This window comes from Larus michahellis, chromosome 10 (assembly GCF_964199755.1).
Source record: "Larus michahellis chromosome 10, bLarMic1.1, whole genome shotgun sequence".
In the NCBI taxonomy this organism is placed as follows: Eukaryota; Metazoa; Chordata; class Aves; order Charadriiformes; family Laridae; genus Larus; species Larus michahellis.
In genome coordinates this window covers 18,466,529-18,491,547 of record NC_133905.1, presented here as the reverse complement: position 1 = coordinate 18,491,547, position 25,019 = coordinate 18,466,529, and the positions used below count along the sequence as shown (strand labels likewise).

At 39.4% G+C, this 25,019-nt stretch overlaps 1 protein-coding gene across 6 annotated transcripts in view; it reads right to left on the bottom strand.

Annotated features, from left to right (window-relative positions):
* Positions 1-25,019, bottom strand: part of PRKCD (protein kinase C delta) — a 66,182-nt gene that overhangs the window by 23,624 nt on the left and 17,539 nt on the right. For all 6 annotated transcript variants that reach the window (XM_074602650.1, XM_074602654.1, XM_074602652.1 and 3 more), the window contains exons 2-3: positions 5,185-5,319; positions 1,305-1,504 (exon numbers count right to left, since the gene is read on the bottom strand). In XM_074602650.1, coding sequence (XP_074458751.1) covers positions 1,305-1,504; positions 5,185-5,299 — 315 coding nt within the window. In that variant the 5' untranslated portion in view covers positions 5,300-5,319. The remainder of the gene's footprint in view (positions 1-1,304; positions 1,505-5,184; positions 5,320-25,019) is intronic.

Sequence of the window (25,019 nt, the reverse complement as noted above, 5' to 3'; positions counted from 1 at the left end):
CGGGCAGTTCCTGTATCAGCAAATACACGTAGTTTCTGGGCAAGCTGTCTGGAGTACAGCCTTACATGCACGTGGATAATGGGCAAGACTATTTATAGCACCTATCCACCCAGCTAGACAGCTCTCACTGAAATTATAGGATATCCTGGTATTCCTCTCTGAACCTTACTTCTGCATTTGGAGAAACGCTGAATATTCGAGACACTAATTAGAGTTGCTTCAAGATTTTATAGAGTTGTCTATGACAATAACGGCTCATCACATTCTCACAACCCTTTTTGTTGGACCAGGATCTCAGCAACTTCAGTTGGGTCTAAACGTTGAAAAAAAAGCTAGAGAATAGGTTTTTACAAAGATGACATCATTAAACCCTTAATTCCTTGAAAATTCTTTGCAGCACATCAACTAAATGAATGAAACAACATGTGTGGCATTTCAGAAAACTGGGCGCAAGGTTTTGATCCTCCCTGCCTCTGTCACTTTCCCCTCTCTAGACATACAAAGTAAAAAATGTTAAATAAATATTAAATTAAAAGATAATTTTAAATTTTCTGTTTACTTGCAGTTTACAGCGCTAATTGAAATCCGTTCCATACAGTTACAAGTTGTTGTTCAGGTTTATGTAGTTCGACTACGTAACTACTGGCATTTAGACTAAATGTATATTTCTAAATTTAAAACTACATTAAACCATAACTTTACCTCCCCCTGTTACGTTTCTGAGATGGATACTCAGAACTGTCCTCGGTATGATACAGGAGTAAATGACACTCGGTAAGATGCCATACCCCTTGACTTCATGTACAAACAATTGCGTGGGACACAGGGACAAGACGAGATACCAGGATAATAAAAATGGGGATTAAAGGATCCCCATTATAGCAGCATTAAGCTAACTAAAATTTATTGTAAAAAAAATAACTAAATAAAAAACCCCAAGAAATTCTAAGTGGAAATGCCTTAGAATAGGCTTCACCTTTCTTTTTGTCTGGATGAACTACAATGACCAGATCCAATTTAAACATCTGCTATTTGCTAAAAACTGCTAGGCTTTATGAAATAAGCATTCAATGTGATATAGGCCATTATTTCATACACGAATGCCTTGGATTTTATTGTCCATTTCTTGAACTTTGATTGTACATTATCTCCTTCAAAAATGCTGCTAAAATAATTGTCTTACAAGCCCTGCCACACATGCTAAAGGGATCAAACACTCATAGTTTAAAGGCATAAGGTATCCATTCAGCTGGAAAGAAATGTAACCAGGTCAGCAAGTTTAAGGAATTAATCTTCTTCCTTACCCAGAATTCTGCTTTGCCGTTGCCTTTCTTGCATCGCTCCGCCAGGACTGACACACCTACAGTCACTTCAGATAATGGCTCTTCTGCTGCTTTCATGAGAACAATCTGAATCACCCGTCCTTCGTAAATGTGGGCGTCAAAAGTTGATTTCCATTCTGGATACATGGTAGGTTTCTTCTGAACTAGAGTTTTTCCTCTCTCTGAAAACCATGCAAAAAAAAAAAAAAAGAAACTGTAAAATCAAATAATGTAGATCTAGTAATTAAACTCAACAAAATAACAAAAAAGAGAGAATCCTTGTACTGAAACCAAAAGCAGACTGACTACTTTTTGTACTGTGGCTGGGACAAAGTTTAAATATTCAGTTCAAACATTCATGACTTGGAAGGCAAAGCTCACTCTGACAAACAGGGCATGCAAAGGAAGCGAAGGTGATAACGTTCAGCCAGAGACCAGGAGAGACAAATCCCATTCTGGAATTCAGAAGCTGGTTTAGTCGGTCAACCTGACAACAAGTATTCGCACAGCTGCTTTCTGGTATCAGTCTCCATGACGTGTCGCCTAATATGACTACCTGCTGCTCTAAGATAAATTAAGATACATCTCACACTGACCTAGTTTAAATTGAAACTGGTGGCTGAGAGATGAAAAACTCCACATTTCATTAATCTACTTCCAAGTTATCCCAACATATCACTTCTATTCGTAAGTCACTCTTCTTGGCATTGTACTCTGTCTCTGCCACAATTGCTACTTTTTAAAGCATATTACAAGGCCTTATCAGTCCTCTGTAGCACATGCAGACTTTGTGTAGTTGAATAATAAGGAAAAGGCTGAAGGAACCTCAAAAAATGTCTTAATTTTTTTGGTAACATTTAGCCAGCCTCCCGTAAGAGTGTCTCCTCAGACTCCTTCCTTAGGAGCTTTACAGTGCTTCACTATTCTCATTAGATGGATTTTTCCTAATACGCAGCTTCACTCTCTCCCGCTACCAGTTAAGCTAATTTCTTCCTGTCCTTAAATCAAGCACAGAAAACAGCTGTAACAAGCCTTAGCATATTTCTAGATCTGGGTCTCTCAGTCTTATCAACACGTCCGAAATGATACTGCCTCCTAAACAACATCCAGCTCTTCACCACGACTCTGGCACGCGATGCCACCTCCCCAGTTTTTCCTCTGTGATTTGCTGCCAAGCACATTATTCCCCATTTGTGCTCAGGTAACTGAGTATAATTTTGTACATTCTGCACAACTTCTGCTAGTTATCAAGATCATTTGTTGCAATAAAAGTGCTTTCCAAGTGCCTCTCCAACTCTGAATGATCCATTTTTCCCTTAAGTGTGTAATCTGTTCTTGCGATAGCAAGGCAACGGCAAAGCAGATTAAATAGTTGGACCCTTCCCCAGGAAGCTGCGGTGTGGCCTGTCGCTTAAAATTAGCAATAGAATTTACATTCATTTCAACAAAGGAAGAATTATATACGTATTATTTTAAAATCTTCCTGGAAACTCGAGGCAAAGTTTGTGTTCATTCATTACTAACTTGCTCAGCGCACTCCGCTTAATTGTGCTGAGCTATCCAAACAAGAGTAGCAAATAGCGTCCTTGTACTTCTTTATTAGGGAATGCCTGCCAACAACAGCGCTACAAATCACAACTTTGACAAGCAGACCTAAGCCTGCTTGCCAAAGGGCATTCTGAAATGCTCAGAAACAGCCACCTGAGGACCTCCTCCATTTCAACACAAACTTGAGCATTCCTCCTCTACTCAGTCAAAAGGTTTTATCTTGAATTCGGGGAACGCTGCAGAAAGACAGACTCAAATTCTTAGCAACACAAACCTACTTCCAGAGCCCTGCACTTGGTATTCTTAACTATGGAAGAATTTGGAATTATGGTGAAAATATATGGGGAAAGCTCAAACAAAACACAATGTAGAGGTTATTAGGACGGACAATAAAAGTGAGGGGGAATTAAAAGCAGGCTGTCTGCACAGCAAGGCTTTTACACTAGCCTATTTTTTGGATTGCTAAAGCCAGACCCCTTCATCAAAAATGGCACGCTTCAGGAGGCATCCTTGGGATTATGAGAAATGCAGAACCTCTGACAAGAATTCAGTGTTTGCAGAAGCAGCAGCAGTTTACAGAGTAGTTGGTAATACTCTGTAGGATTCTTAGAGAGGGAGAGAACTATTTCAGTCTGTTCACAGGACTCTCCCACGTGCCAATTAATTGCTTTGATCAGTTACCGTATACATTTTTACCCTATATAAAACTGAAAGAAGTCATCAGAATTACTGGCAACAACTTCCAGCCTGCTTTTGTAATTAAAATCATACTAATCAAGATTTGTCATGGATCACACTGCCTGCCTGCAAATGAACACTTAAGTGTCAGCAAAGAACAGGCTTTAAGAACACCACTGTTCTTACCCCTCCTGTATTCAGGCCTCCTTTGTTTCTCTGGTGACGCTACTGGCTTCAAAAAATTGTATGTGTTTGCAAATTGGCTTGTTGCCAAGTCATTAGGCAAATGCTTGTCTTCTTCCTATACAATAAGCTTTTCCTTGATCATGTTTCAGCATGCAAATCCAATAAAAGTTATTCCAGATCTTGTCAAACTGATAACGGGAGCATCAGCTTCTTTTCCTGATTACCCCAATCGGTCACTGCTCCAAGGTTCACTGCACCCTCCTCCCCTATTTTTCAGTACTTCAAAGACACTTGCAAGCAAAGAGGAGAAACATTGGGACAATTCTACTTTTCAAAAGGAGATAGGTGGAAAAAAAGTGGATTTATTTAGACCACTTCCATCTCTGTGCACATTTAGGCAGCTGCAACACTTTCAAGACCATTTCTTCAGAAGTTCTCCCAACAGACTAGGAAACTGCTTCTTTGGAGCTTAACACATTTGCTTGATGACAACATTTTCTGGAAGGGGCACTGCACCTTCTGTTTGAAGTCTAAATGCAGCTTTTACCTCAGCAATAAGGGGAAAGCCCAATCATATTGTGATGAAGAAGAAAATTCACCCTTTCCTGCGTTCCTTGACGTTTTGTGAAGCCATAAATGCAGGATTAGATGACTGCAGTCTAACCCAGTACAGCAATTCCCTCTCATCCTGTTTGGCTGCAGGGATGCATTCTAGCTAAACCCCACAAAATATTATAAACCTTTGGACCAGTTTCTATAAAGAAGTGGTCTTTGAAGGCTGCTGAACAGGGAGGTGCTAACAAGACCTTGGGTGCAAGTAATTCCAAACAAATAATTCTGCCAAAATGCTTCAGTTACTACAAAAACAACAAACTACACTCCTCATTGATACCTATCCTCAAAGTCAGTAGAGATCATTTACACTCTGTGCTTGAGGATGGTTTTCTGAAACCTGCTGCAGTTCAGATCCCTCTTCATGTCACTCCACCACACCACTCTCTCGCCTGCAGAGCTTCTGCAAGAGCAGTCTGTCACTTGCAGAACTGGGGAGAAGAATGCTTTATTTAACATTTGCAAACCTTTGTCATGCAAAATTCATAGCTCACCTTAACCTATGCAAAAGTGACATTTCAGCTGCTTCACCACGTATTTTGTGAATAGTTGTGTGTAGGTGGTGAAGGAAGAAACTAGAGCTCTTGGACTTCACCCTACCGAGTGCTGAGCGCTCTGGCCACAGTACGAGAAAGCACTAATAAAGAAGTCTTGTTTTAAGGTGGGGATAGAGACCAAAGTCATTGTTATTCCTCCCACTCTGAAAGAAGAGCTCATGTATAAGTGCTTGGCATGACAGGAACAGCAGGACGCATTACCATTCATAGACTAAGAGGGATTGCAGTATTCCTCAAAAACTTATTCATATTCAGAAAAGCATAACCATTTGTAACCTCACCTGTAGTCAGTGCTTCCTTCATCTTGATAGCACAGAAAGGCTGTAGTTGTTCCCCTTGATTCTGCACAGGTCCCAGCTCAAAGGAGTTGAAAGATATCCGTAAGAAAGGGGCCATTGCTCACAATGATACACAACCTAAGTGCAAAGAAGTACAGAAAAATCAGAGAGTAACAGACCAGGTCTGAGACTTGTGGGAAAGCGATACACGTTTCTCAGCAGCCATCATAGCTGATAGACTCCATCCCCTAAAGTCCGCAAGTCTAGAATGTGCCTTTGAGACCATGAGCCTTTACTAAAACTGGTACATACTGAAAAAAACAAACAAACAAAAGTAACATGTACAATCAAAGACTGAATTTAAGACAGCCTTTTAACCATACCCTGTTACAAGTAAGAAGTGGTTATGCCTCTGACTTAGACCTTGCTCAGTTTTTAAACAGAGACCCTATTCATTAACACACAAGTATATAAACATTCTTATCAAATAAGTAGTTCACAAACTAATAGACAGATTGTTTGGTGTTTTTTTAAACATTTTTTTTCTTCACACCTGGAGTGAAGGGTGTGTTGGGGGGAAAAAGGGAGGAAGAAGAGTTTTGTCTGTTCTATGTGTTCCTTTCCCAGTATCTCTTAAAATGCAAGGAAGGAGGATTAGGAGGAAAATAAATCATCCAAAGCTCACATTATTTAGTTGCTTTTTAGGTACACGTTATTTTCTTTTTTAATCGCTACACAGCCTCAAAAATTCCCAGACAGAATTCTAGGCACCTCAATAAGCAATCAAATGACAAAAGGAATACCTTTGGTTAATTTTATTTTTAAAGATTATCTGAGAAACTAAAATTTTATTTTTAAATATTACCTGAGAAACTACTGAATCTACATACTATTTCTGGACACTGCAGGAAAAAGTACTACCAGATATACAGTAAGGGTAACATGTCCTTAAGCATGATCAAATAATTGCACTGCATATGAGCACTTGATCAACATTAGCAACCTGCGTAACTGGTTCACGCTTAATTTGTCACTTAGATACACACACAGTTACAGAAATTCCTGAAACCTAGTTATTTCACTGGATAAGCGTGCATTTTGTTTTTCATACTTGATGTGGAAAACAACATACATTCCAAATACCACCACCAAACTGAAACAACTATAATATCACTCAACTTCTCTTCAAGCAATGGTTTCAGGTGGCACTGACTAATCGTAGGAGGCATCCCAGAGCCAATGATTCAAACGGCGAGGCTCGACACCTGCACATACCAGGCAAAGGGAAGAGGCAGAAAAAACTCCAGCACTACAGTGTCACCTGGTTTAACCTGTCAGGAATTACAAGAATCCAAACCACCTGTAATTTCTAAGTCAGCAAACTGGTGTTTCACTATAGCCTTCCCTCATTCTCAAGAGTTCCTGAACTTAGAGCAGATTTCAGTTTACAATTCACAGCACCTTCAGCAATGGCGTTAGCCCTGCAGCTTGTACGTCAGTATTGTTTTGTGAAGCAAAAGTTACCCATGCAAAGGGTAAGAGAAAACAGCCAGTTGCTAGCAAGGGAATGCTAGTACAATCAGAGTACAGGGGATGCACAGAAGGACAGATTAGGAGAAAAGAGTTAACAAAGTAACAGGAAGAGATGATGAAAAAAAATAAAAAATTGAAACTGGGCTGAGCTGGCCTTTTGACTGTAGATTGTTAACCAGCTCAGTCAAGCAGCACTAGGAAGAACATTTCAAGCAATCCTCCACATGCTTGCTATTTTTTTTTTTTTTTTTTAAAATGTAAAGACATCGACCTGAGAAGCAATTAACATTCCTTTTACACCTCTTAAGGCCCAGAACAGCCATTTAGATAAAAGACTGTGAAATCACAGGCTTTGCAGCAAGACAGCATATAGCTCCTGACACCATTATTTGCACATCATGCAATCTCCCTGTGTGGAGGCCGTTCTCAATAAATGGAAAAATGTTATGACTCTAACATTTATTGAGCTAGTTTTTATTAACTGACTGTTTCCCTACTTTCTTTTCTGTAGAGCAACACAAAAGTTAGAAAGCGGGTTTAGGATTACTTGTCACACCATGGCTTATCCCACTGAAGAACTGAAAGCGCCGACTGCAATTCACATTCACGCAGATGGCCATCCAGACTAGCAATAAAATAACAAACTTCCACACTAATCCAGTGGTTATTGCAGTTTAGAGCACCGTTTGATGAGACAAATAAAGAAAAAGACACAGCTTTTGTAAAAATTAACAAATACCATCCGATACCTCACTTTCACAAATGCAACATAAACACAATGCTCATCAAGAGTTTTAATGAGGAACACATTTTAGTTGCTCAAGAGACTTTGTGCTCACTATGTTTGGAACTACCCTCAAGTGACTGGCTCCATGGCTTGCCAACCCCGGATCACATACAGTTACTACTCAATATGGATGTAAAAGAAGCCAGATTTCATCATCATTCACCTCTGGGGAAACAGCTTTAAGACCCAATTAGGCCATAGGTAGAAACAAGCTGGGAAGGTCAGTATGGAGCTCCCACTGGAAAGTTTATTTGACAGAATCACAGGACTGCAGGATAATTCTGGCTGGAAGGGACAGCCCAGCTAGAAGTCACAATTTCCAGTAAGTCTGGGACTACACTAACAAAAAATTGGAAAGCACTGACAAAGCTAAACTAACAATTGCACGATTTGACTCAGACCATCTGACTCGAGCCAATGTCAGTCCTGAAAGAGAATACAAGGCTTTGACATTTACTTCTTTAACTCCCAATTAACAGCTACAATAGAAACAGGTACAATGCATATGCATTTTGAATAATCCCACAGTCTTCCTCATTTCTGATGGCCAAATCATTTGAAGGCCACATTTTCAGCTCTGCTTCTTATTTTTGAAAATGGTTATTTCTTTTAGTTTCATTGTACTTGGCTTCCACGCAATCGCAAATAGTCACTCAGAAATGCTAGACTCAAGCAATTCAGCAGTTAGGAGAAAACACCAATATCCCAGAATTTCTGATGATGTTCAAATGCACTCAGTTCAAGGTCACTGTGAAACTAGAAGATATCTTTTTGCTTTTCCATTTAACAACAACTTAAAAAAAAAAATCTCAACAGCTTATTTTCACGTAACAAACTACCTGTTCCTGCCAAGTTTCTCTACCCTTATACATTTTGCTTTAAGTGGCTTCATGCAAAATCTCACTATACATGATAGACTACACTGTGACACAGGGAGGTTAAGTGAGAAAGGAGGATTTGGATTCGCTCCTCAGGTACATTTTCCAATCCTTGTCTATGCTAAGATACTGCAGTGAGATAGTTGACAAGTATCAGCTGTACTGCTGTAAACAAAAACATACCCCACTAAATCTGGTTTTGGCAGTGAAACTCAGTGAAAGAGATCCATTTTAATTCAACAGTTTCTCAAAATCCCTGCTGAACACACTCTTCCAAAGTTTTGTCACATTTGAAAAGCAAAAACATCAAAAGCAATACATATGTTTTGCTTGTTGCATTTTAGAGAAGAGTCCCTCTCTAGTCTCCATGACTATTTCAGAAGTGACAGAACAAGCGCTGACTCTAGTTTTAAGAGCTGTATCTGTCAAGAACTGAAACTGCTATAAAACACCAGATAGGAATTGAGGATTTTTACAATCTACTCATGCGATCTGCATTGCTGCTATGAAGAATTAAAGCCAAACTCTTTTCCCTAAAGGGTGTGATTTTATCCAAACCAAATGGTGGAAAAACTGAGATGCGAACTCCGAAAATACTGCAAGTCTAAATTACAGGTTCAATATCTCAAACAGTCTCAAAGTCATGTGCAATCTGAAAAAAAAGCTAGGGGCAAAATCTGCCAGTAACATTATTCTATATGAAGTACACGGTGATGGCCACGAGTACACCATTGAATGCTGTCCACCACAACATTTGTTTTGTCAAGGATCCCTCATCTGCACTATTGCGAGCTAAAACCACGTTCTGTGCTATTCTGGGATAGATTCTGCAAAATCCATAGTAATTTCCATGAAGCTTTAAAATTGAGAGCTTTTGACTATCTAATATGGAAAGAAAATCAACCATATTACTACCAACTCTAATACGCATGGAGCGAGAGGGGGGAAAAATTAAAACATCTTCACATCATCAAATGTCAACATCTGCTGGATGAAAAAATATTCAGTTTGTACATGGACGTGTTTGTAACATGCAGTTTTAAAGAAATCTTCAAAATAAATGAAAGAACTATTCCAAGGAGAATTTTCACAAGATTTGCTAGCACTAAATTCTCGTTAGATTAAAAATCTTCTTCACGCAAACACAAGGGACAAAGGCTAAATTCTGTGGCTTCTGCCCTCCCACCAGCACACAGCAGCTACCAGGGACTCACGCTGCAACTTGTCAGGGTTCCTCTGTTGCTGTAATTCTGCCTCGTACGAAACAGTGAGGGCAAGCCACCCCTAACGCAACCCAGAAACAAAGAGGTGGTTGTGACTTTTACACAAAGCGAGAAGTAACATCAAAGCAATGGATCATCTGGAGGAAACGCTGATACAGGCCAACCACTGAGCACTGAAGAGCATAAAAAACTAATGGCCCCAGAGCGCAGACTGTTCCATCACTGGTATGGGACTATATATCCAAGAGAAATACAAACGAGAAAACTCCCCTGCTGATTTCCTTGTAGTAGGAAAACATTTTGCAAGGGGACGTAAAGCTGCACACGCAGGTCACGGCTTTTCCACACTGTCTCACAGAAATGCTCGGGACGGCATGAAATGACTGCTTTCTGCTTAGCTCCTTGCCGAGGCTGCCTCCGAGGTCGAAACAAATGCTTTGAGGAACACCAACTCTGGTAGCCAGCACCGCTTGTAGCTGACCAATTGGTGTTCTTCCCTGAAAAGATGCAGCAGTAACTTTTTTCTTTTTTAAGATGCAAAAATATAGATTTTTTCCAACTTGCAGGTATTTATTTTTTTTAACACATGGGTTTCCTGTCCTCCATTCTGACAATGGACAAGGCATTCAAGAAAGACAGCCGCAAACTATTGCCCAACTTATTGCCCCCACATCACTTTCAAAAAGCAGAGCAAGGACCTCCTTCCTCTTTTTGTACAGCCTACAAAGGCGATTATGCTACTTTCCTGGCAAGAATACAGGAAAGCCTGCAAGTAGAGATGCTGGGAGTGTGATTAGCATCCTTCACCTGCGCACACTGTTAACGTGGACGTTATGGTTTTTTTGTTCCCAGGTATGCTGCTTTACGCTTACATTACAGGAAAACTCACACAAAGCAGACAGGTTGGCTATGGTTCTTGAAGAACTCCCTTCACAGATGTCCTTTCAGTTGACAATCAAAATAATCCCCTCTGCAAGAGAGAAGAAACAATACCCTTTGCTGCTAACCACTGTCTACATTGCACGCCTAAAATTAAGTCTGCAGAGAATTTTAGCAGGTTCTGTTGCAAGCCCTGGCCTCTATTTGATGCTCTGTGGGAAGAAGTCTGTCTAAAAAGGAAGTCAGTTTAAAACAGGCTTATCATATTTGCTGTTATCAACCTTGTCAAGAAGATACACCGCAGCATTCTTTATCAGCTGGACTTCCCTGAGCACTACTGCTATCCAGGGTAAAGCCTGAAAAACATAACCAACACCAAATCACTATACATCATGATGCTGAATGCTCACAGCTGCCACACATGGCAAAAAACATTATCTGCAGGTGCTGCTTTGAAAGCATAAAATCCACGGAGGGTTTGAAAAGTGTTCTCCAAAAACGAGGCCTAGACTCACACGTTGCACATAGGTCCCTGCAGGAAAAGGAGAATTCTCCAAAAGTACTGCCCCTGCATCAGCATCACTCTTGCCTTTATTTAGGTTTAGCCATTTGTCACTTAGGTTTAGCCATTAAGGTAATTTCTGCAGTAATATTTCTAAAACAGTGTATCTTCATAAGATGTTTTAAATAATTACATCTGTACATACAGATGTACAAATAATGTACATAATATGTATATATTAAGTACATAAACAGGACTATGAAAAGTGAGAAAAGATGACAAGACATTTTACATCACAATTCAATTTACTTGCTGTTACATTTATTGCCAAATGAAATTTTTTTCTGGTTCATAATTTCAAAATGACAATTCTATATACTAAATTCTAGCGTAAATTCTGTAAGTTTGGGGGTTTGCTTTGTGTTTTGGTTCTTTTTAGATAGTACGTGTAGAACAGTTCACAGAGTCCCACAAACCTAGATCGGAAAAAATGTAGTTACCATTTCCTTCTTCCCCCCCCAGTATTTCCTTTCAGATACTTCTGCTTTTGTTGGGTTAGGACAAGGCTAGAAACAGAAACAATGACATAATAAAATCTGTCACTGTTTGTGTTGCAATAGTCTGGAGAAAATCCACCTAGATAAGCCATGTAGCAAGAGATGTTCCTTGGCTTCGTCCCACTCGGACAGAAGCACAGATAATGCCGAGTTTCCACGCCTTTTTTGCATGCTCAGCAGTCCCCAAACTGGCTGAATTTATGGCTGCCATATAAATTGTTGATGTTTCCCCAACACTCTCAAGGCCAAAAAAAATTACTGATACTTTCCCTATCATTATTACAAGAAACTTTTCAAAATACGAGCATCAGAAACCTTTTCCTGAACCTTTTCCTTTCAATCTTGGCAGCGCAAAGTCCTGAGAAGCTTGAGGGGAACGCAGATAACAGGCAAGCAACAACTAAAGCAGACCTAATTTTAAGGGGTTTTTTGGAAGACGTGCAGCCCAATTTTTTTGAGCATATGATAACATATGAATCTCAGCAGCAACAGTTGACTGTTCTTAAAGCGGTTTCAAATGCGTTGAGTAAAACAGATCTGGGTTTTACACTAAAAGATCAGTAAATTGAGGAAATTTTGGACTCCAAAATAGGCAGCAGGACAGGCTGTTACGCAGCATATGCTGCAAGATAAAAAAAGAATTTTACACTGAATGTCCTTTTTTGGAAAGGGAAAAAGAACATTTGCAGCAACAAAGTTGGCTTTTTCAATATTCCACAGCTACTACTTAGGGGGGAGAGGGGGGAAGCACCATCAGCTGCTTTTTCTTTAGAGGTGTGTAAGAAATAGCCATTTAGATACTTTTTTTTAAAACAAAACAAAACAAAACCCTCCCAAGTTCTCCTTCCTCTTTGAATGCATAGACCTAAACAGTAGATGAAAGCACTGCAGACACACTGTTTTGCACCATTACCAAAATCAAGTCTGAAACAAAAGTGCAGATAAATCCTTTTCATTAACTTCAAACCCAAACATCACACATTGAAAACATGCAAGAGAAGAAACACAGCCTGAAGCCCAAAGACCGTTCTTTATTTCTGATAGTGCAAGCTGATATCATTTGATAAGCAGCAACTGCAACAACATGGAAGGATTAATGGATCTGGCTGGCTAGCCAGATCCTTCTGAAGCTCTAGGTGAGTGAGCAATTCATTAATATCAAGTCACATTACGAAATGGGAGCATGTCCAAAATATTAGATAGAAGGCAAACCATGCTCTTTCTCTACGCATGCATGATTTAGGACTAATTCGGAAAGTTGGGGTTTTTTTTGACATGGGGAGTAAGTAGAGGGCTTTTTTCCCTGCAATTAAATAACACAATCTCCTCCATGCGAGAGGAAAAACCTAATAGGTGAAAGGGATGAAGCTTTATTTCTTCCCTACCATAATACACCCTGGGGCCAAGCCGTACACAGGTTCTGGCTCTATGTCACCGAACAGCGCGCTGGATGCCTTTGTCAAGTCTGAGCCCCTGACTAGCTCTCGACTACCACTTCCTCAACAATGTTCAAGGAATTTGCCAGTATTAAGTCAGCACGACTAAATTGCAAAACTGCACATCAAGTTTACCACGTGAATACGAGTTCTCCAAAGGAAGCATGCCGTTCTGCAAGACGGTTCATAGATTATTTTTGTCACAACCAGTGCACTGGAAAAGCTGAGCTACTCATACAGCTTTCAGAAGTACCAAACCAAAGGAAAATAGCCAAAGAAAATCCAATATTGTGTACAGTATCTGTTTAGGTATCACCATAATCAAGTGGGCAGGGATCCAAAATCAGGCATATTCCATTAGCATCCTTTAATGGAGGAGATACACACCAAGCCCATCCTTCAGTGCCATCCTCACTCTTGCTGAGTATTTTGATCTAGGATTTGGTATAACATTCAAGATTTTCTCTCTGATTTATAATTACGCACACTAAGCTGCTTATTTTCTGCACAATTATATGTTTCCTGGATATTGAGATATATCTCCCAGAGGGAATAACACAAAATGCCAACACCATTTTTTCAAACCAAACAAAAAACAACATGACAACACTTCAGCTAAACTTTTACAACCCAATATACATCACCTTTATTTTTAAAACACTGGAATTTTGTGTTTCTTTGTTTGTTTTCACTTTCCAGTGAAGAGGAAAATCTTTTTCCCCTTAACACTGAAACAGCCACACACCAAAGACACTATGTCGATTACAGTAAGAGAAAAAGGAAATCTGTCTTATTTCAAATGTACTGGGTTAATGTCTTTATACAAACAACGAAGAAGCAAAAAACGGAAACAGAGAAACTGGGCATTCAACAGAAATACAAAACATGCCTTCTAAAACATTCCAATTAGAGAACAATTTTACTTTGCCCTCTTGAAAACATCAGCAGATTGTGCAGTCTAAGTGCCTCTCACAGAGCACAAGCCTCCGAGCCAGAAATTTGTATTACCTCCAGCACTCTGATCTAATCCTCCAAGTATCTGGAAAGCCAGAATATTCATTAGCTGAGAGAACCGTATCATCATTCATACACACTGGAAATGTGCTGCTCAGATAACCTTGTCAGAGGAAACACAATTCGGTTCACAGATGCATGATTTTGATCAAGGCTTTTAAAGTAAAAAGGTGCAAGATTCGCGAACCAAAAGTTTTACTCATTAACTGTGTATTAAGTTGTAGGGATAGATCCTGTCCTCCCTCCTAAATGCATCTGGCATTACTGGGGTTTGTTTGAGAAACCATTGTTTTCCCTGAGGGCCATAAACATACTTAGTCACTTCAGTCAGAGATGAGACAGCAAGATGGGCTGAATCTGCCTTGCTGGGCACAACGCTCCTCCTCCTTGCTATTTCCTGGTACTTAAAGGCTGCTCAGGGTAGGCAGGAATCATCCTCTTATCCCGGGTTTTTGTTTTAGCTTGTTTTTTTATTACCTAGAATGTGAAGGCCAAAAACGACAAAACAAATACAAATAACCGATAAAAGTCAACTTAATCATGACCTTTTCTGTGGTTTAATAAGTGAAAATAAAGAGTGAAGCCACACATGGATACATACATCACTACCCGTGAAAGCATCTCTCATTTTGGCAATGAAGAGATGAAATAAGCACAACTGAGTGACACCGAGGGGCGTATAGGATGATGCTAAATGATGAATGGCCGCAGCAGAAATTGGAAAGAAGCAAACGTAACTGAAATTTATTTTTAATTAAAAGCATTTGCTCCTGCTGCAATTTCAAAGTTCAGGCTTAGCTTTCCAAAAACAGATAAGAAAATGGAACCACAAATTATTTTTAACTGCCCCCTCCCCTCTGAATCGCTTTCTAAAGGAAATGAACATTTAAAGCTCTACAGTACACCTGGCATTCCCAAAACCATAGAAGAAACAGACACAGCTCATTAACAGCAAGTTGAATTAGAGCATAGAGGAATCTTAAGAGAAATTTGGGTTATTTAAAGGTAGCACGGAGTTTACAGTACAAGTTGTAATGTAAATTCAGGTTGAGATGTACTATTTAATACCATTTTTAATGCCTTCCTTTTTAATCCTCCAGATAAGAAGTTACCAACAAACCTTTATTTTTTTACCTTTTCCTGAATTTTGTAGTTTAAACATATAAACTGTACACCCTGTAATCACAGGGATGCCATCTTCATCTAAACACTATGATACGTGTCTGCTAATAGTCATATTAAGTGATTTTCCACTAAATGAATAAAAACATATCATTTTAGTACCCTTACTGGGGAAGAAAGCCTTGAAGCATTGACATGTCTGGGACATAACACAGTAAACAAGAAAGAAAAAACTACACAAAAATCCCTAGAGCTTTAGATGAGCCAGAATTTTATTTGTAGAGATAGCTATGGCAGGATATGCTTAACTCTTTGGGGTTTTGAGAGAGTATAAAGTGAGGGTGCTGTCAAGAACACCCTCTGGTGACCTTCTAGAAATGCTGTTCCAACAACTTGAAAGCCCCAAATTTCTGGAAGATGAAATTGTTAGATATGTATTGTCTGTCATGACATTTTCCAGCTTCCACTGCAGTGCTCAACCTACTGAAAACTGGAGAAGCACTTAAATTAGATGTTTCATTTGCATATGCAAAACATTACACACACAGAGAAATACAAAACAAATACCCAAGAACTTCACTTAACAACACTGCAAGTCAGCATCTGTTTTGTTACTTTATTGAGTCTAACATAATGATAAACATTATGATACATAATGATAAACAAGACAGAAACTTAATTACTTGTCTAAAAAAATACTTTCAGGGAGAAAAGACATACAGAACTGACTCACAAGGGTACCTATAGATTACCCAAAAAAGTAACTGAACACAAACTAATTACAGCTGTGCTCTCATGTCCCAGCTGGCCCACAGAAGCAACGGAGTATTCAATGATTTTCCTACAGACAAGCTTTCCTGGCTCATTATGGCCTATCATTTCCTCCATCACTAAATGGATAAATGAATTAAGGTCTTGGTTACTTTCCCTGCACCTTCCAATTATTTCTTTTTGCTGCTCATGTTCTTTTGACATAAAAGTGCTTCTTTATGATAATTTCTAGAGCAATCTTCTGACAGAAGATCACAAACTTCTATCACTAAATAGTACCTCCTGTACCATGTCACGGTTGGGAAGCATATCATTAGGATGTGCTTTTTCTGTTAGATCATTAAGTTAAAAAGGATGGTGTGTGGCTGCTACTGGCACAGAAAAACTGATGAGGAAAACCAAATAGCTGTAAATCACAATGCCCCCAAGGCAGCAGCATACATGGTACATGGAATGCTATTCCCACTCTTTACAGGGCAATTGTATTTTTAAAAGGGGCGTGCAGGTAACGGACAGCAAGTGAGTGAAGCACAGGAACCAAAATGCTCCTAATAGTTCCAAATGGAAATGTTCCCACTTGCAATTAGAGAAGATCCCTTTCTTAACTATCAGCATGGAAAAACTGCATGTCCCCAGGCAGCCGAGTGGGAAATTCTCTTTCCACATGGTGTAATTTGTTTGAATAGATTTACCCTTAATGGTCTGCCCGGTCCTGCCTCCAAATCTTTCCTCTGTGTATTAGCTCTATCCACACTCCCTTGATTCTTTCCCTCCTTGAATGCCAAGCAGCTCTTTCATACTGTTTACTATGCAGCTTGCTTAATCACAGCTTGCTTAATTGCCCCAGCATTTTGTGTGTCTGAAATACCTTTCACTTCCACGCAGCAGCGGCCATATCCTCTGTCTCGCACATCGACGCGGCTCAAACCAGCGAGTAGTGGGTGCTGGCAAGAAGCTCTCCTGTTATTTACAACAAGCCACATCCCCAGCACAAGTCAGCCCAAAAGACTCTTTTCTGCCATACAGTTTACAGCACTCAGCACTCCGCAGGCCACAGGATGCTGGCTTTTCCCCCCAGGTCTGGATATTTGCTTCCACTACAGCACTTTAAGTACATAAATCCTGTTCTAATACTGCTTTTTCCATGTTAGCAATTACTGCTGAACCCACAGACATGTTATGTGACCAGGACTGAGAGGCAATTCACACAACTCTAAAGAGGTAAGTAGATGCCCGTAACCCACTTCTTAGGAGAAGTTAGTCCACATCATGGATAATTTGAGAGTCCCTGTATTGAGTAAACAAAAGTTAAATCACCTTTGGCCCAACGGATTTCAACTCTGTGGGAAAGAGCTGCAGACAGCTGCATTGCCAGCCTGTAATATACAACCCCGTTCCGCCTCATATTCACTCAGAGCTGAAACACAGCTATATAGAAACATGTATTTGCTTGTATTGTGAAAAGCCTTAATTAAAAAGTAGTTTTGTAAATATAATTTTTACACTCCTGTAATGTATCTCCTTGTCGAAGATGCAGTTTTCCAATGAGAGCATTAGTTTTCTTAACTGTTCTAAAACTAAATCCATCTCTGAAAATAAAGCTACAAAACCTACTTCTGTTAGAAAATGTCAGAGTTATAAAAAACAGCACTTCAAATTCATCTGCGGAAATGTGAAGGGAGAAAAGAACTGCACATGATTCTCTTGTAGCTGTCAGTGTCCTCTGCTCATTTAATATGTGTACTGAGAAACACCAGTTATTGGTAAAATATGCAAATTTATATCATATACACCAAGATCAGATATCCTGAGGAGAGGAATCATTTTCATAATTGTCTCCCCACACTAGCATTTTTTTCCACTGAAGGTCTAGGGCTTTTGCAGTTTTAAAAAGTTATGAGAAAAATATTGGTGTAAGTCAATCATGATATTCAATATATATTTGTTGAATGTATTAAAATTGATATAATCTTGACTACCAAACATATACAAATACGTATAACAGCTCCCTGGACAAAAGGCAAAATTGAATTTCCGTATCTACTTGTGTAAATGAAACTGAGGAAAAAGTTTCCAGTATTAGTGACGGAAATACTATGTGTCACGCAGTATTTGCTCAGCAGTTTTATAGAAATATTTCCCTTATTTTGTTAGGATTATGGATTATACAAGGGTATAAAAAAAACTTGCAAATTGTAACAACTTGCACATCTCAAGTAAATGATACAAACTGTTGAAGCTGCTTTCATTTCCTTTTCCAGAGGAATACTGGAAAAGAAAAATGGAGAATAAACCCTGTGTTGCTATCTTCAGACATTACCCACAAAAACTATGCAGAGACCTCTGGAACAAAGCCTGCATCTGCTCTACCATTCTTTATAGGACAAAAGGATATTTAGAAAATAAATCAAGTGCTTCTCAAGGAAGAAATACGAAAAAATGATGAATACAGATTCTTTCCTGTCTTTGCAAATAATCCTAACACATTTTTCTAGCAATAGCATTCATTTACAATGGCAGATAGACAGACACCAAACCAGCATAAACAAATTAAGAGAAATTGAAAATAGTTCCTTTAAAAAATTATGCCAATTATATTCTTATCAGCTGACGTTAATGCACTGTATTAATCACACAGCAAACTGGATTTGTATATTGACCTTTCTCAAAATGCTTAACGTTGATTCAAAGGCTCAGCACATCGTAGATAAACATCAGTAGACTTGTATAAATTGGGGCATTATGAGTTACAAGAGTTTAAGTGCCTAGTTATTCCAGACTTTGTTAAAAATTCGCAAGGTTGTCAGCTCTAAAAGACTCAAATACAACAAGTAAAAAATACCTCAAGTATTTAGTCCTGTTCTGGTGCACTATGATACATAGTGCAGGTACTGCCCAAGAAATAGGCTCTTCACCCACCTTTAACGTAGATCTGGGACATTCTAGAGTTTTAAGCTTTTGAACAAAAAAATGAAAGTAGAAGAATTTCAAGCATTCATCTCGTACTGTTGCAGAATACAAAAGCACCTTATGAAACTTGAACAATACTAAGGTAGAGCTGTTTCCACAGTCACTGTTCATAGCTTCCAACGCCATGTTGGAATTTAGGATAAGCAAGTACAACAAAACTCTGTCCACAGAAGAGAAAACACTATTCAGCTTGTTTTTTTCTTGTCAGTAAATATTTTAGGGCTCTTGGTTAATTCAAAATAAACCTTCAGTATGCTATACAAAGGAAACATTAATTTCTGCTCTCCGAACAGAAAATAGCGAGATGCTCTACACAATTTGCAGCAGCAAGGTTAAAAGATACTGTTAAAATTCTTGTAGCATCCAGTGAAGTTGCAACAGTTACACAAAGAAATGGTTATTTCAGATGCTTGCACAGGCTGAGAGCTGAGTGGAACACAGTATTACCTTTATGATCTTGGCACCAGAGTCAGAAGAACGAGGTTCACGCTTGTGACCATTCACTGCTGACCTCCAAGCATCCATTCGGCACTGGTGAGGCCCCACCTCGAGTACTGCGTTCAGTTTTGGGCCCCTCGCTACAAGAGGGACATTGAGGTGTTGGAGCGTGTCCAGAGAAGGGCTACAAAGCTGGTGAGGGGCCTGGAGGACAAACCTTATGAAGAACGACTGAGGGAGCTGGGGTTGTTTAGCCTGGAGAAGAGGAGGCTGAGGGGAGACCTTATCACCCTCTACAACTACCTGAAAGGAGGTTGTAGAGAGATGGGGGCTGACCTCTTCTCCCTGGTGACAAGTGATAGGACGAGGGGAAACGGGTTCAAGTTACGTCAGGGGAGGTTTAGATTAGATATTAGGAGACATTTTTTCACTGAAAGGGTTATTAAACATTGGAAGAGGCTGCCCAGGGAGGTGGTGGATTCACCATCCCTGGAGGTGTTTAAAAAAAGGGTAGATGGGGCACTGAGGGACATGGTTTAGAAGTGGCTCTTGTCAGGGTAGGCTAAAGGTTGGACTCGATGATCTTAAAGGTCCCTTCCAACCTCAACAATTCTATGATTCTATGATTCTATTCCCGGTTACTGTCACCATCTACCTACTGGAAAACGAGCCTGACCAAATGGATTGGGAAAGGCTTGTCCAGTAGTAGCAAGATGTCATCATATCTAAGGATTATGCTCTAAAGCCTTACAAGTCAGAATTTTACTATTTCTTTCAAAAACAATCAACGGGAAGAATCAATATTATGCTTTGAGCAAGGTGTCAGGATGGCCAGTTACAGGTTCCTAACAACAATTCTACCCACTTTTGAGGCAATGTGTTACTGAACTTTCATTCACAGTTTCTCATCCTGTCTCCTACAGGAAGCGGAATCAACAGTCCTTCTGCAATTTTGGGAAGATGCGTTACGCACACAGGTTAATTAATTTGCTTCCATGATCAGACAGGGGAGAAGAGCATTAGGATTGCTCCTCGATGTGAGTCATTCTTGCAGAAACTCCCAACTTCCTCACTTACTCATAAGCCAAGGGCCAAGAGTGCTGAGTAAGTGTATCGCTCAGAACTGCAGGGACAGGTAATCTGCCATTACAAATACTTATTAAAAGTTCCAAAACCCTCTTTCAAAACCCTTTTTCAGATTTGAATCAAAATCGGCAAACTTAATTTCCAAGAGGCATTTCAAGCAGTTTATAGACTGTTTCTCATCTTTGAGATACACATTTATAAAATTATAAGCAAGAATAATAGACGTGTTTTTTTCAAAAGGTGTTCCTTTCAAGGGCCCTGCAACACATTTATTCCAAATGGCCTGAAAACCGAAAGTGATTTTATTATTATGGCAAAAGTAACAAAATCTTCCTACCAAGAGTTATTTACGATATTTAGAGCTTAGTATGTAAATTCCATACTCTAAGGATTATTTAAAACTCTATAGCAGCCAGCAAAATACAGCACAAGTTACTGCAATATTATTTTTAATATGGTATCATACCAAATGCACACACTAGGTCCACTTCAATTTCTTTCATAGGTTCTAAATGCAAATCCCTGAAAAGCCCTTTGCAATAATCTTGTTGGTAACTACTGTGGCTCCAAATGTTTCCTAAGAAAAATCATGTACAACGTGATTCCGTGAAGCACGGAACGATGGTAAGGAGCTGTATATGGGCTCGGTGGGTGGCTGGATGGTGGAACCAACCAAAAGGACAAGCTGTTGAAGAGCTGAAGGGCAGATGGACATAACTGCATGTTAGTTTTGGATGCCAAGAATATAGGGAGGCTTGATGTAGATGTTAAGAGCACCTTAATTGACAAGTCCACAGTTTACACTCCACACAGTGTTAAGTAAAACCTATTTATCCTAAAAAAAAAGCTACCCCCACAAAACCCCCAGCTTCCCCTACCAGTACCGTCACAATAAATAACTCTAAGGAAAACCAGCTAAATATAAGGACTGATGGAGTATGCAAATACCCAGGGAAGTGGAAAAAGAGAACTTAAAATATAAAGATAAACGTATTTTATGATATTATCTTCCTGGTGTATTAACCAGCATTAGTAAAGTACATTTCAGCAAGAGTTTCTTACGTTATCTACTCAGCTACCTGACTAGAAAGTAGCCAAAGACAGTCTATATTCAGAACAAACAAACAGCAAGATCAGGCTTAAAACATGGTCATTCTTTTATCCATTTCCTTACATGCAAGAGAGGAATTATTTTGATAGAAGTTTCACATCACTTCATCCAGATCCTCTATATCGAAGAACACGACAGCTAAGGGCCTTCGCTTTTCATCCTGGTACAAATGCCTAACTCGCCTTAGTTTCAGCAGACATGTCTCAAATAGGAAACAAGTAAGAGTAGCATTTGTTCAGGTTTCAACATTCGTTGGACTCACTACAAACAATGACTAAAACCTCATTTTCACATCTAAAAATAAACAAGAACAGGGAGAGGTTAGATTACAAAGCAGCAATCAGTTACTTCTGCTACTACAGAGAGGGGGGCTAGCGTCCATAAAAGGAGACAAGGTCCCAAGTTGAACTGTACTGTTTTCCTTCGAGTCTGACATTGCAAAACCCTTTAACTTCTCTGTTCCTTAGTTTGGTCTAATAAAACAAGATATACATACTTGCCAACATGCTTTAATTATGAAGACTGGCAATACAAACTGTAATATTAAATCCAGAATTTATTAACACCAACTTTCATCTCAACTTGGAACAAAGAGCTGTATTTATGGTCATATTTAGAAATTAAAGAAGAATTACTTGGGCTGAAACAATCCCACGAACAATAGTTACATGGAGGAGCCCATATTTTAAAAGACAGATTGTCGATCACAGCCATGTGTGCAGAACAACTATCATAAGTCATCTAACTGGTGGAGAAATCGCATCTAGAGAGCAGTAGCCACTGGAGGCTTTGTGGCATTAACCAGCTGACAAAATACAGTTTGGCTCTATGGGAACACACCAAACATTCCCAGACACTCTGCCTGTAAATTCATAAACACTCCATAAATAACGTTTAAGCATCTAACAGGAGAGAGATGCTCAAACATTACATTGAGGGCCAACAGTATATGCAAAATATGACCTAAGATCACCTAATAGAGGTAACCAGAGTTACTTAAGAACGCAAGATTGTTTCCTCATTGGTATCCAGTAGGTGAAATAAATGTTTTGGACCCACAGAGCCAAACCCACAGGGCAAAGAGGAGAGATGGCGATGCATAACGAATGACTCAAACATATTTGAAAGCCAAAAGCAATAAAACAGCTTAGAAAACTGCATGACAACTGCATATAGCAGGGGGGGAAAGAAAAAAGCTACAGGTAGGGGAGAAAGGTACAGAACAACTTCAAAATTATTACTTTTGTTACTAGCTTTCACCAAACAATACGTCTTAATCATTTCAGAGACAGACCTTGATGGGCTGGATTTTGGGATACGGACAGCACATTTGAAGATTTTTCCATCCCAACAATCTAGCAGAGTGTAGCTTGTGAGGTCTGGATGATCAGAGATTTTAGTCTGTGTATCTTTTTCAACTGACAAGCCATTATTAAGTATGCTTAGAAAAATTATTTTCCTCTTATCACACCTCAGTTAGCTCCTATCACTTCTGGGTTTAATCATTCCTTTTGCCATAGCTTACAGACATAAATATTCCTGCTCAAGCAAGCTATGGAAGTACACGGGAACACAGTTTATTAAAGCAATATAGTAAAGAACAAGTAGCAACAACACCATGAGTGGACTGATATGATACTGATATATACCTGATAATTCCTAGTTCCAAGACCAAAGAATTAAGTAGTCTGGAAAAAAAAAATTAAAAATTGTGCTACAATTCATGAATCAAGTGCTCCACAATTTAAAGGAATAAATAGCTTCCACGTCAGTGTTTGGACCTTAAGATATCACCAACTTCACTTCTCATACGCCTTTGAGGTAGCAGCATTCCTGTCAAAACGCAGTCCAGGGACCACAACTAGCTGCTTCAGTTGAGCTCCTAAATATATATGTGTCTTCTTAGGAGGAAGAACACATGTCAGGAATGGATATGATGGATACAAGAGCCCTGACTAAAATTCCAGCTCCTCAGCAGGTTCAGCAAAATCAAGTTGTATTGCCTTTGAGCTTAGGGACTGAAGTGATGGGCAATTCCTGCTGCACTAAGAGAGATGAAGGAAAGGAGGAGTCCTGGGCTACAGAGACAAGGAGAGTCCCCAGGGGTTGGGGCTGTTTTGCCACCAGTACGACCTTTTTGATACCACTCAGGCTGACTTTATTGTGCTCTGACACATGCACAGTAGGCACCAAACCACGTCTGTGTTGATACCCCTAGCAGTCTGCTGCTCTGGGCAGCTACAAACTTCACCAAGGACAACTAGGCAGCCTGTCTGCAGCCTTCGAGCCCTACATAAATCCCAGCTGCAGAAACAAAGGAGGTGCTTTGTTTTTGTTTTATTCTTCGTCTTTGTTCAAAGCAACGAGAAGTTTATCTTTACCCTTCATCACTCATCTTCCTGGCTGCAAAAGGCTATTCATGGGACTTTTCCTTGTCCAGCCTTGCTGTCTGGGTTCTTTCCCAAGCTCTAAAACCCACACTTGTGGCTTCTAGAAGCATTTCTAAGCAGGAGAAAATAAACTAAGATTTAAAAAGATCAGTAGAATAATAATATAATATAACCAAACCAGCAGATTGCTTTTGCTGTGGCCCAAATAGTTCTACAATGACTTGACCCTTCTGGAGCTTGAAGCTGATTTAAGTAACTTAGTTGACACCGTCTTTATGCTGAACACTTTTCATATGCAACCCATAGGACTAGATTTTTAAGAGAAAAGCTTAAATTCCAAGGTTCACAGTACTCCCATGGAGGATTGTGCCATTTGCTGAGGCAAGGGTAAGTTTAGATTTTTCAGAGCCCAGCATTTTGATGTCTCACAATGCTGTGCCAATGAAAACACATTTCGGGGCGGGGGGGGGAAATTATTAGAATAAAACTTAGTGACATTGAGGATTTTGTGGAGGATGTCAGAAATATCATGAACAGAGCTACAGTCATTCTTGTTACATTTGTAGTCTGTTGCTCATGCAAGAATTCTGCACGGACAAGCTAACTTCAGCAGCAAGTCTTTCAGCTGATCTTTTTCTTTCATAAATGCTCCATTTCAAGACATTAGTCAAGGCCTTTTTTTCTCCCCCCCCCCCCCCCCCCCCATCTTTTTTGGATGGTAGCCAGGGGCTTTTTGTTTCATAAGGAACAAAAAAAAAAGTAACAAACCAGATATTTACAGTATTTATTTTTTTTTAATCTTCACTGAGTGCTAATCGTTATTTGAGCTATGGAATTTCATTAGATGCATCACTGGCTTATTTCCAAACAGTAGTTCCTCTTTTGCCAGGAAGCTGAAGGATGGTGCCTTCTCAGAAAACACTGAGCAACTTTACTTGATTGTGTCTATTCCACATGCATTATTTGAATATCATGTAAATATTTCAGCGTGGCATCAAAAAGATCAAGATGCATCTGAAGACAAGGAGTTTAACCTATATGAGCACACACTTCTTTCAGATTGCTCCTCTTCCTTTGAAAATACATTTTTGAATGATGAGACAGTAAAAAGATATTACAACGCAGAAGTAGTTAATAGGTA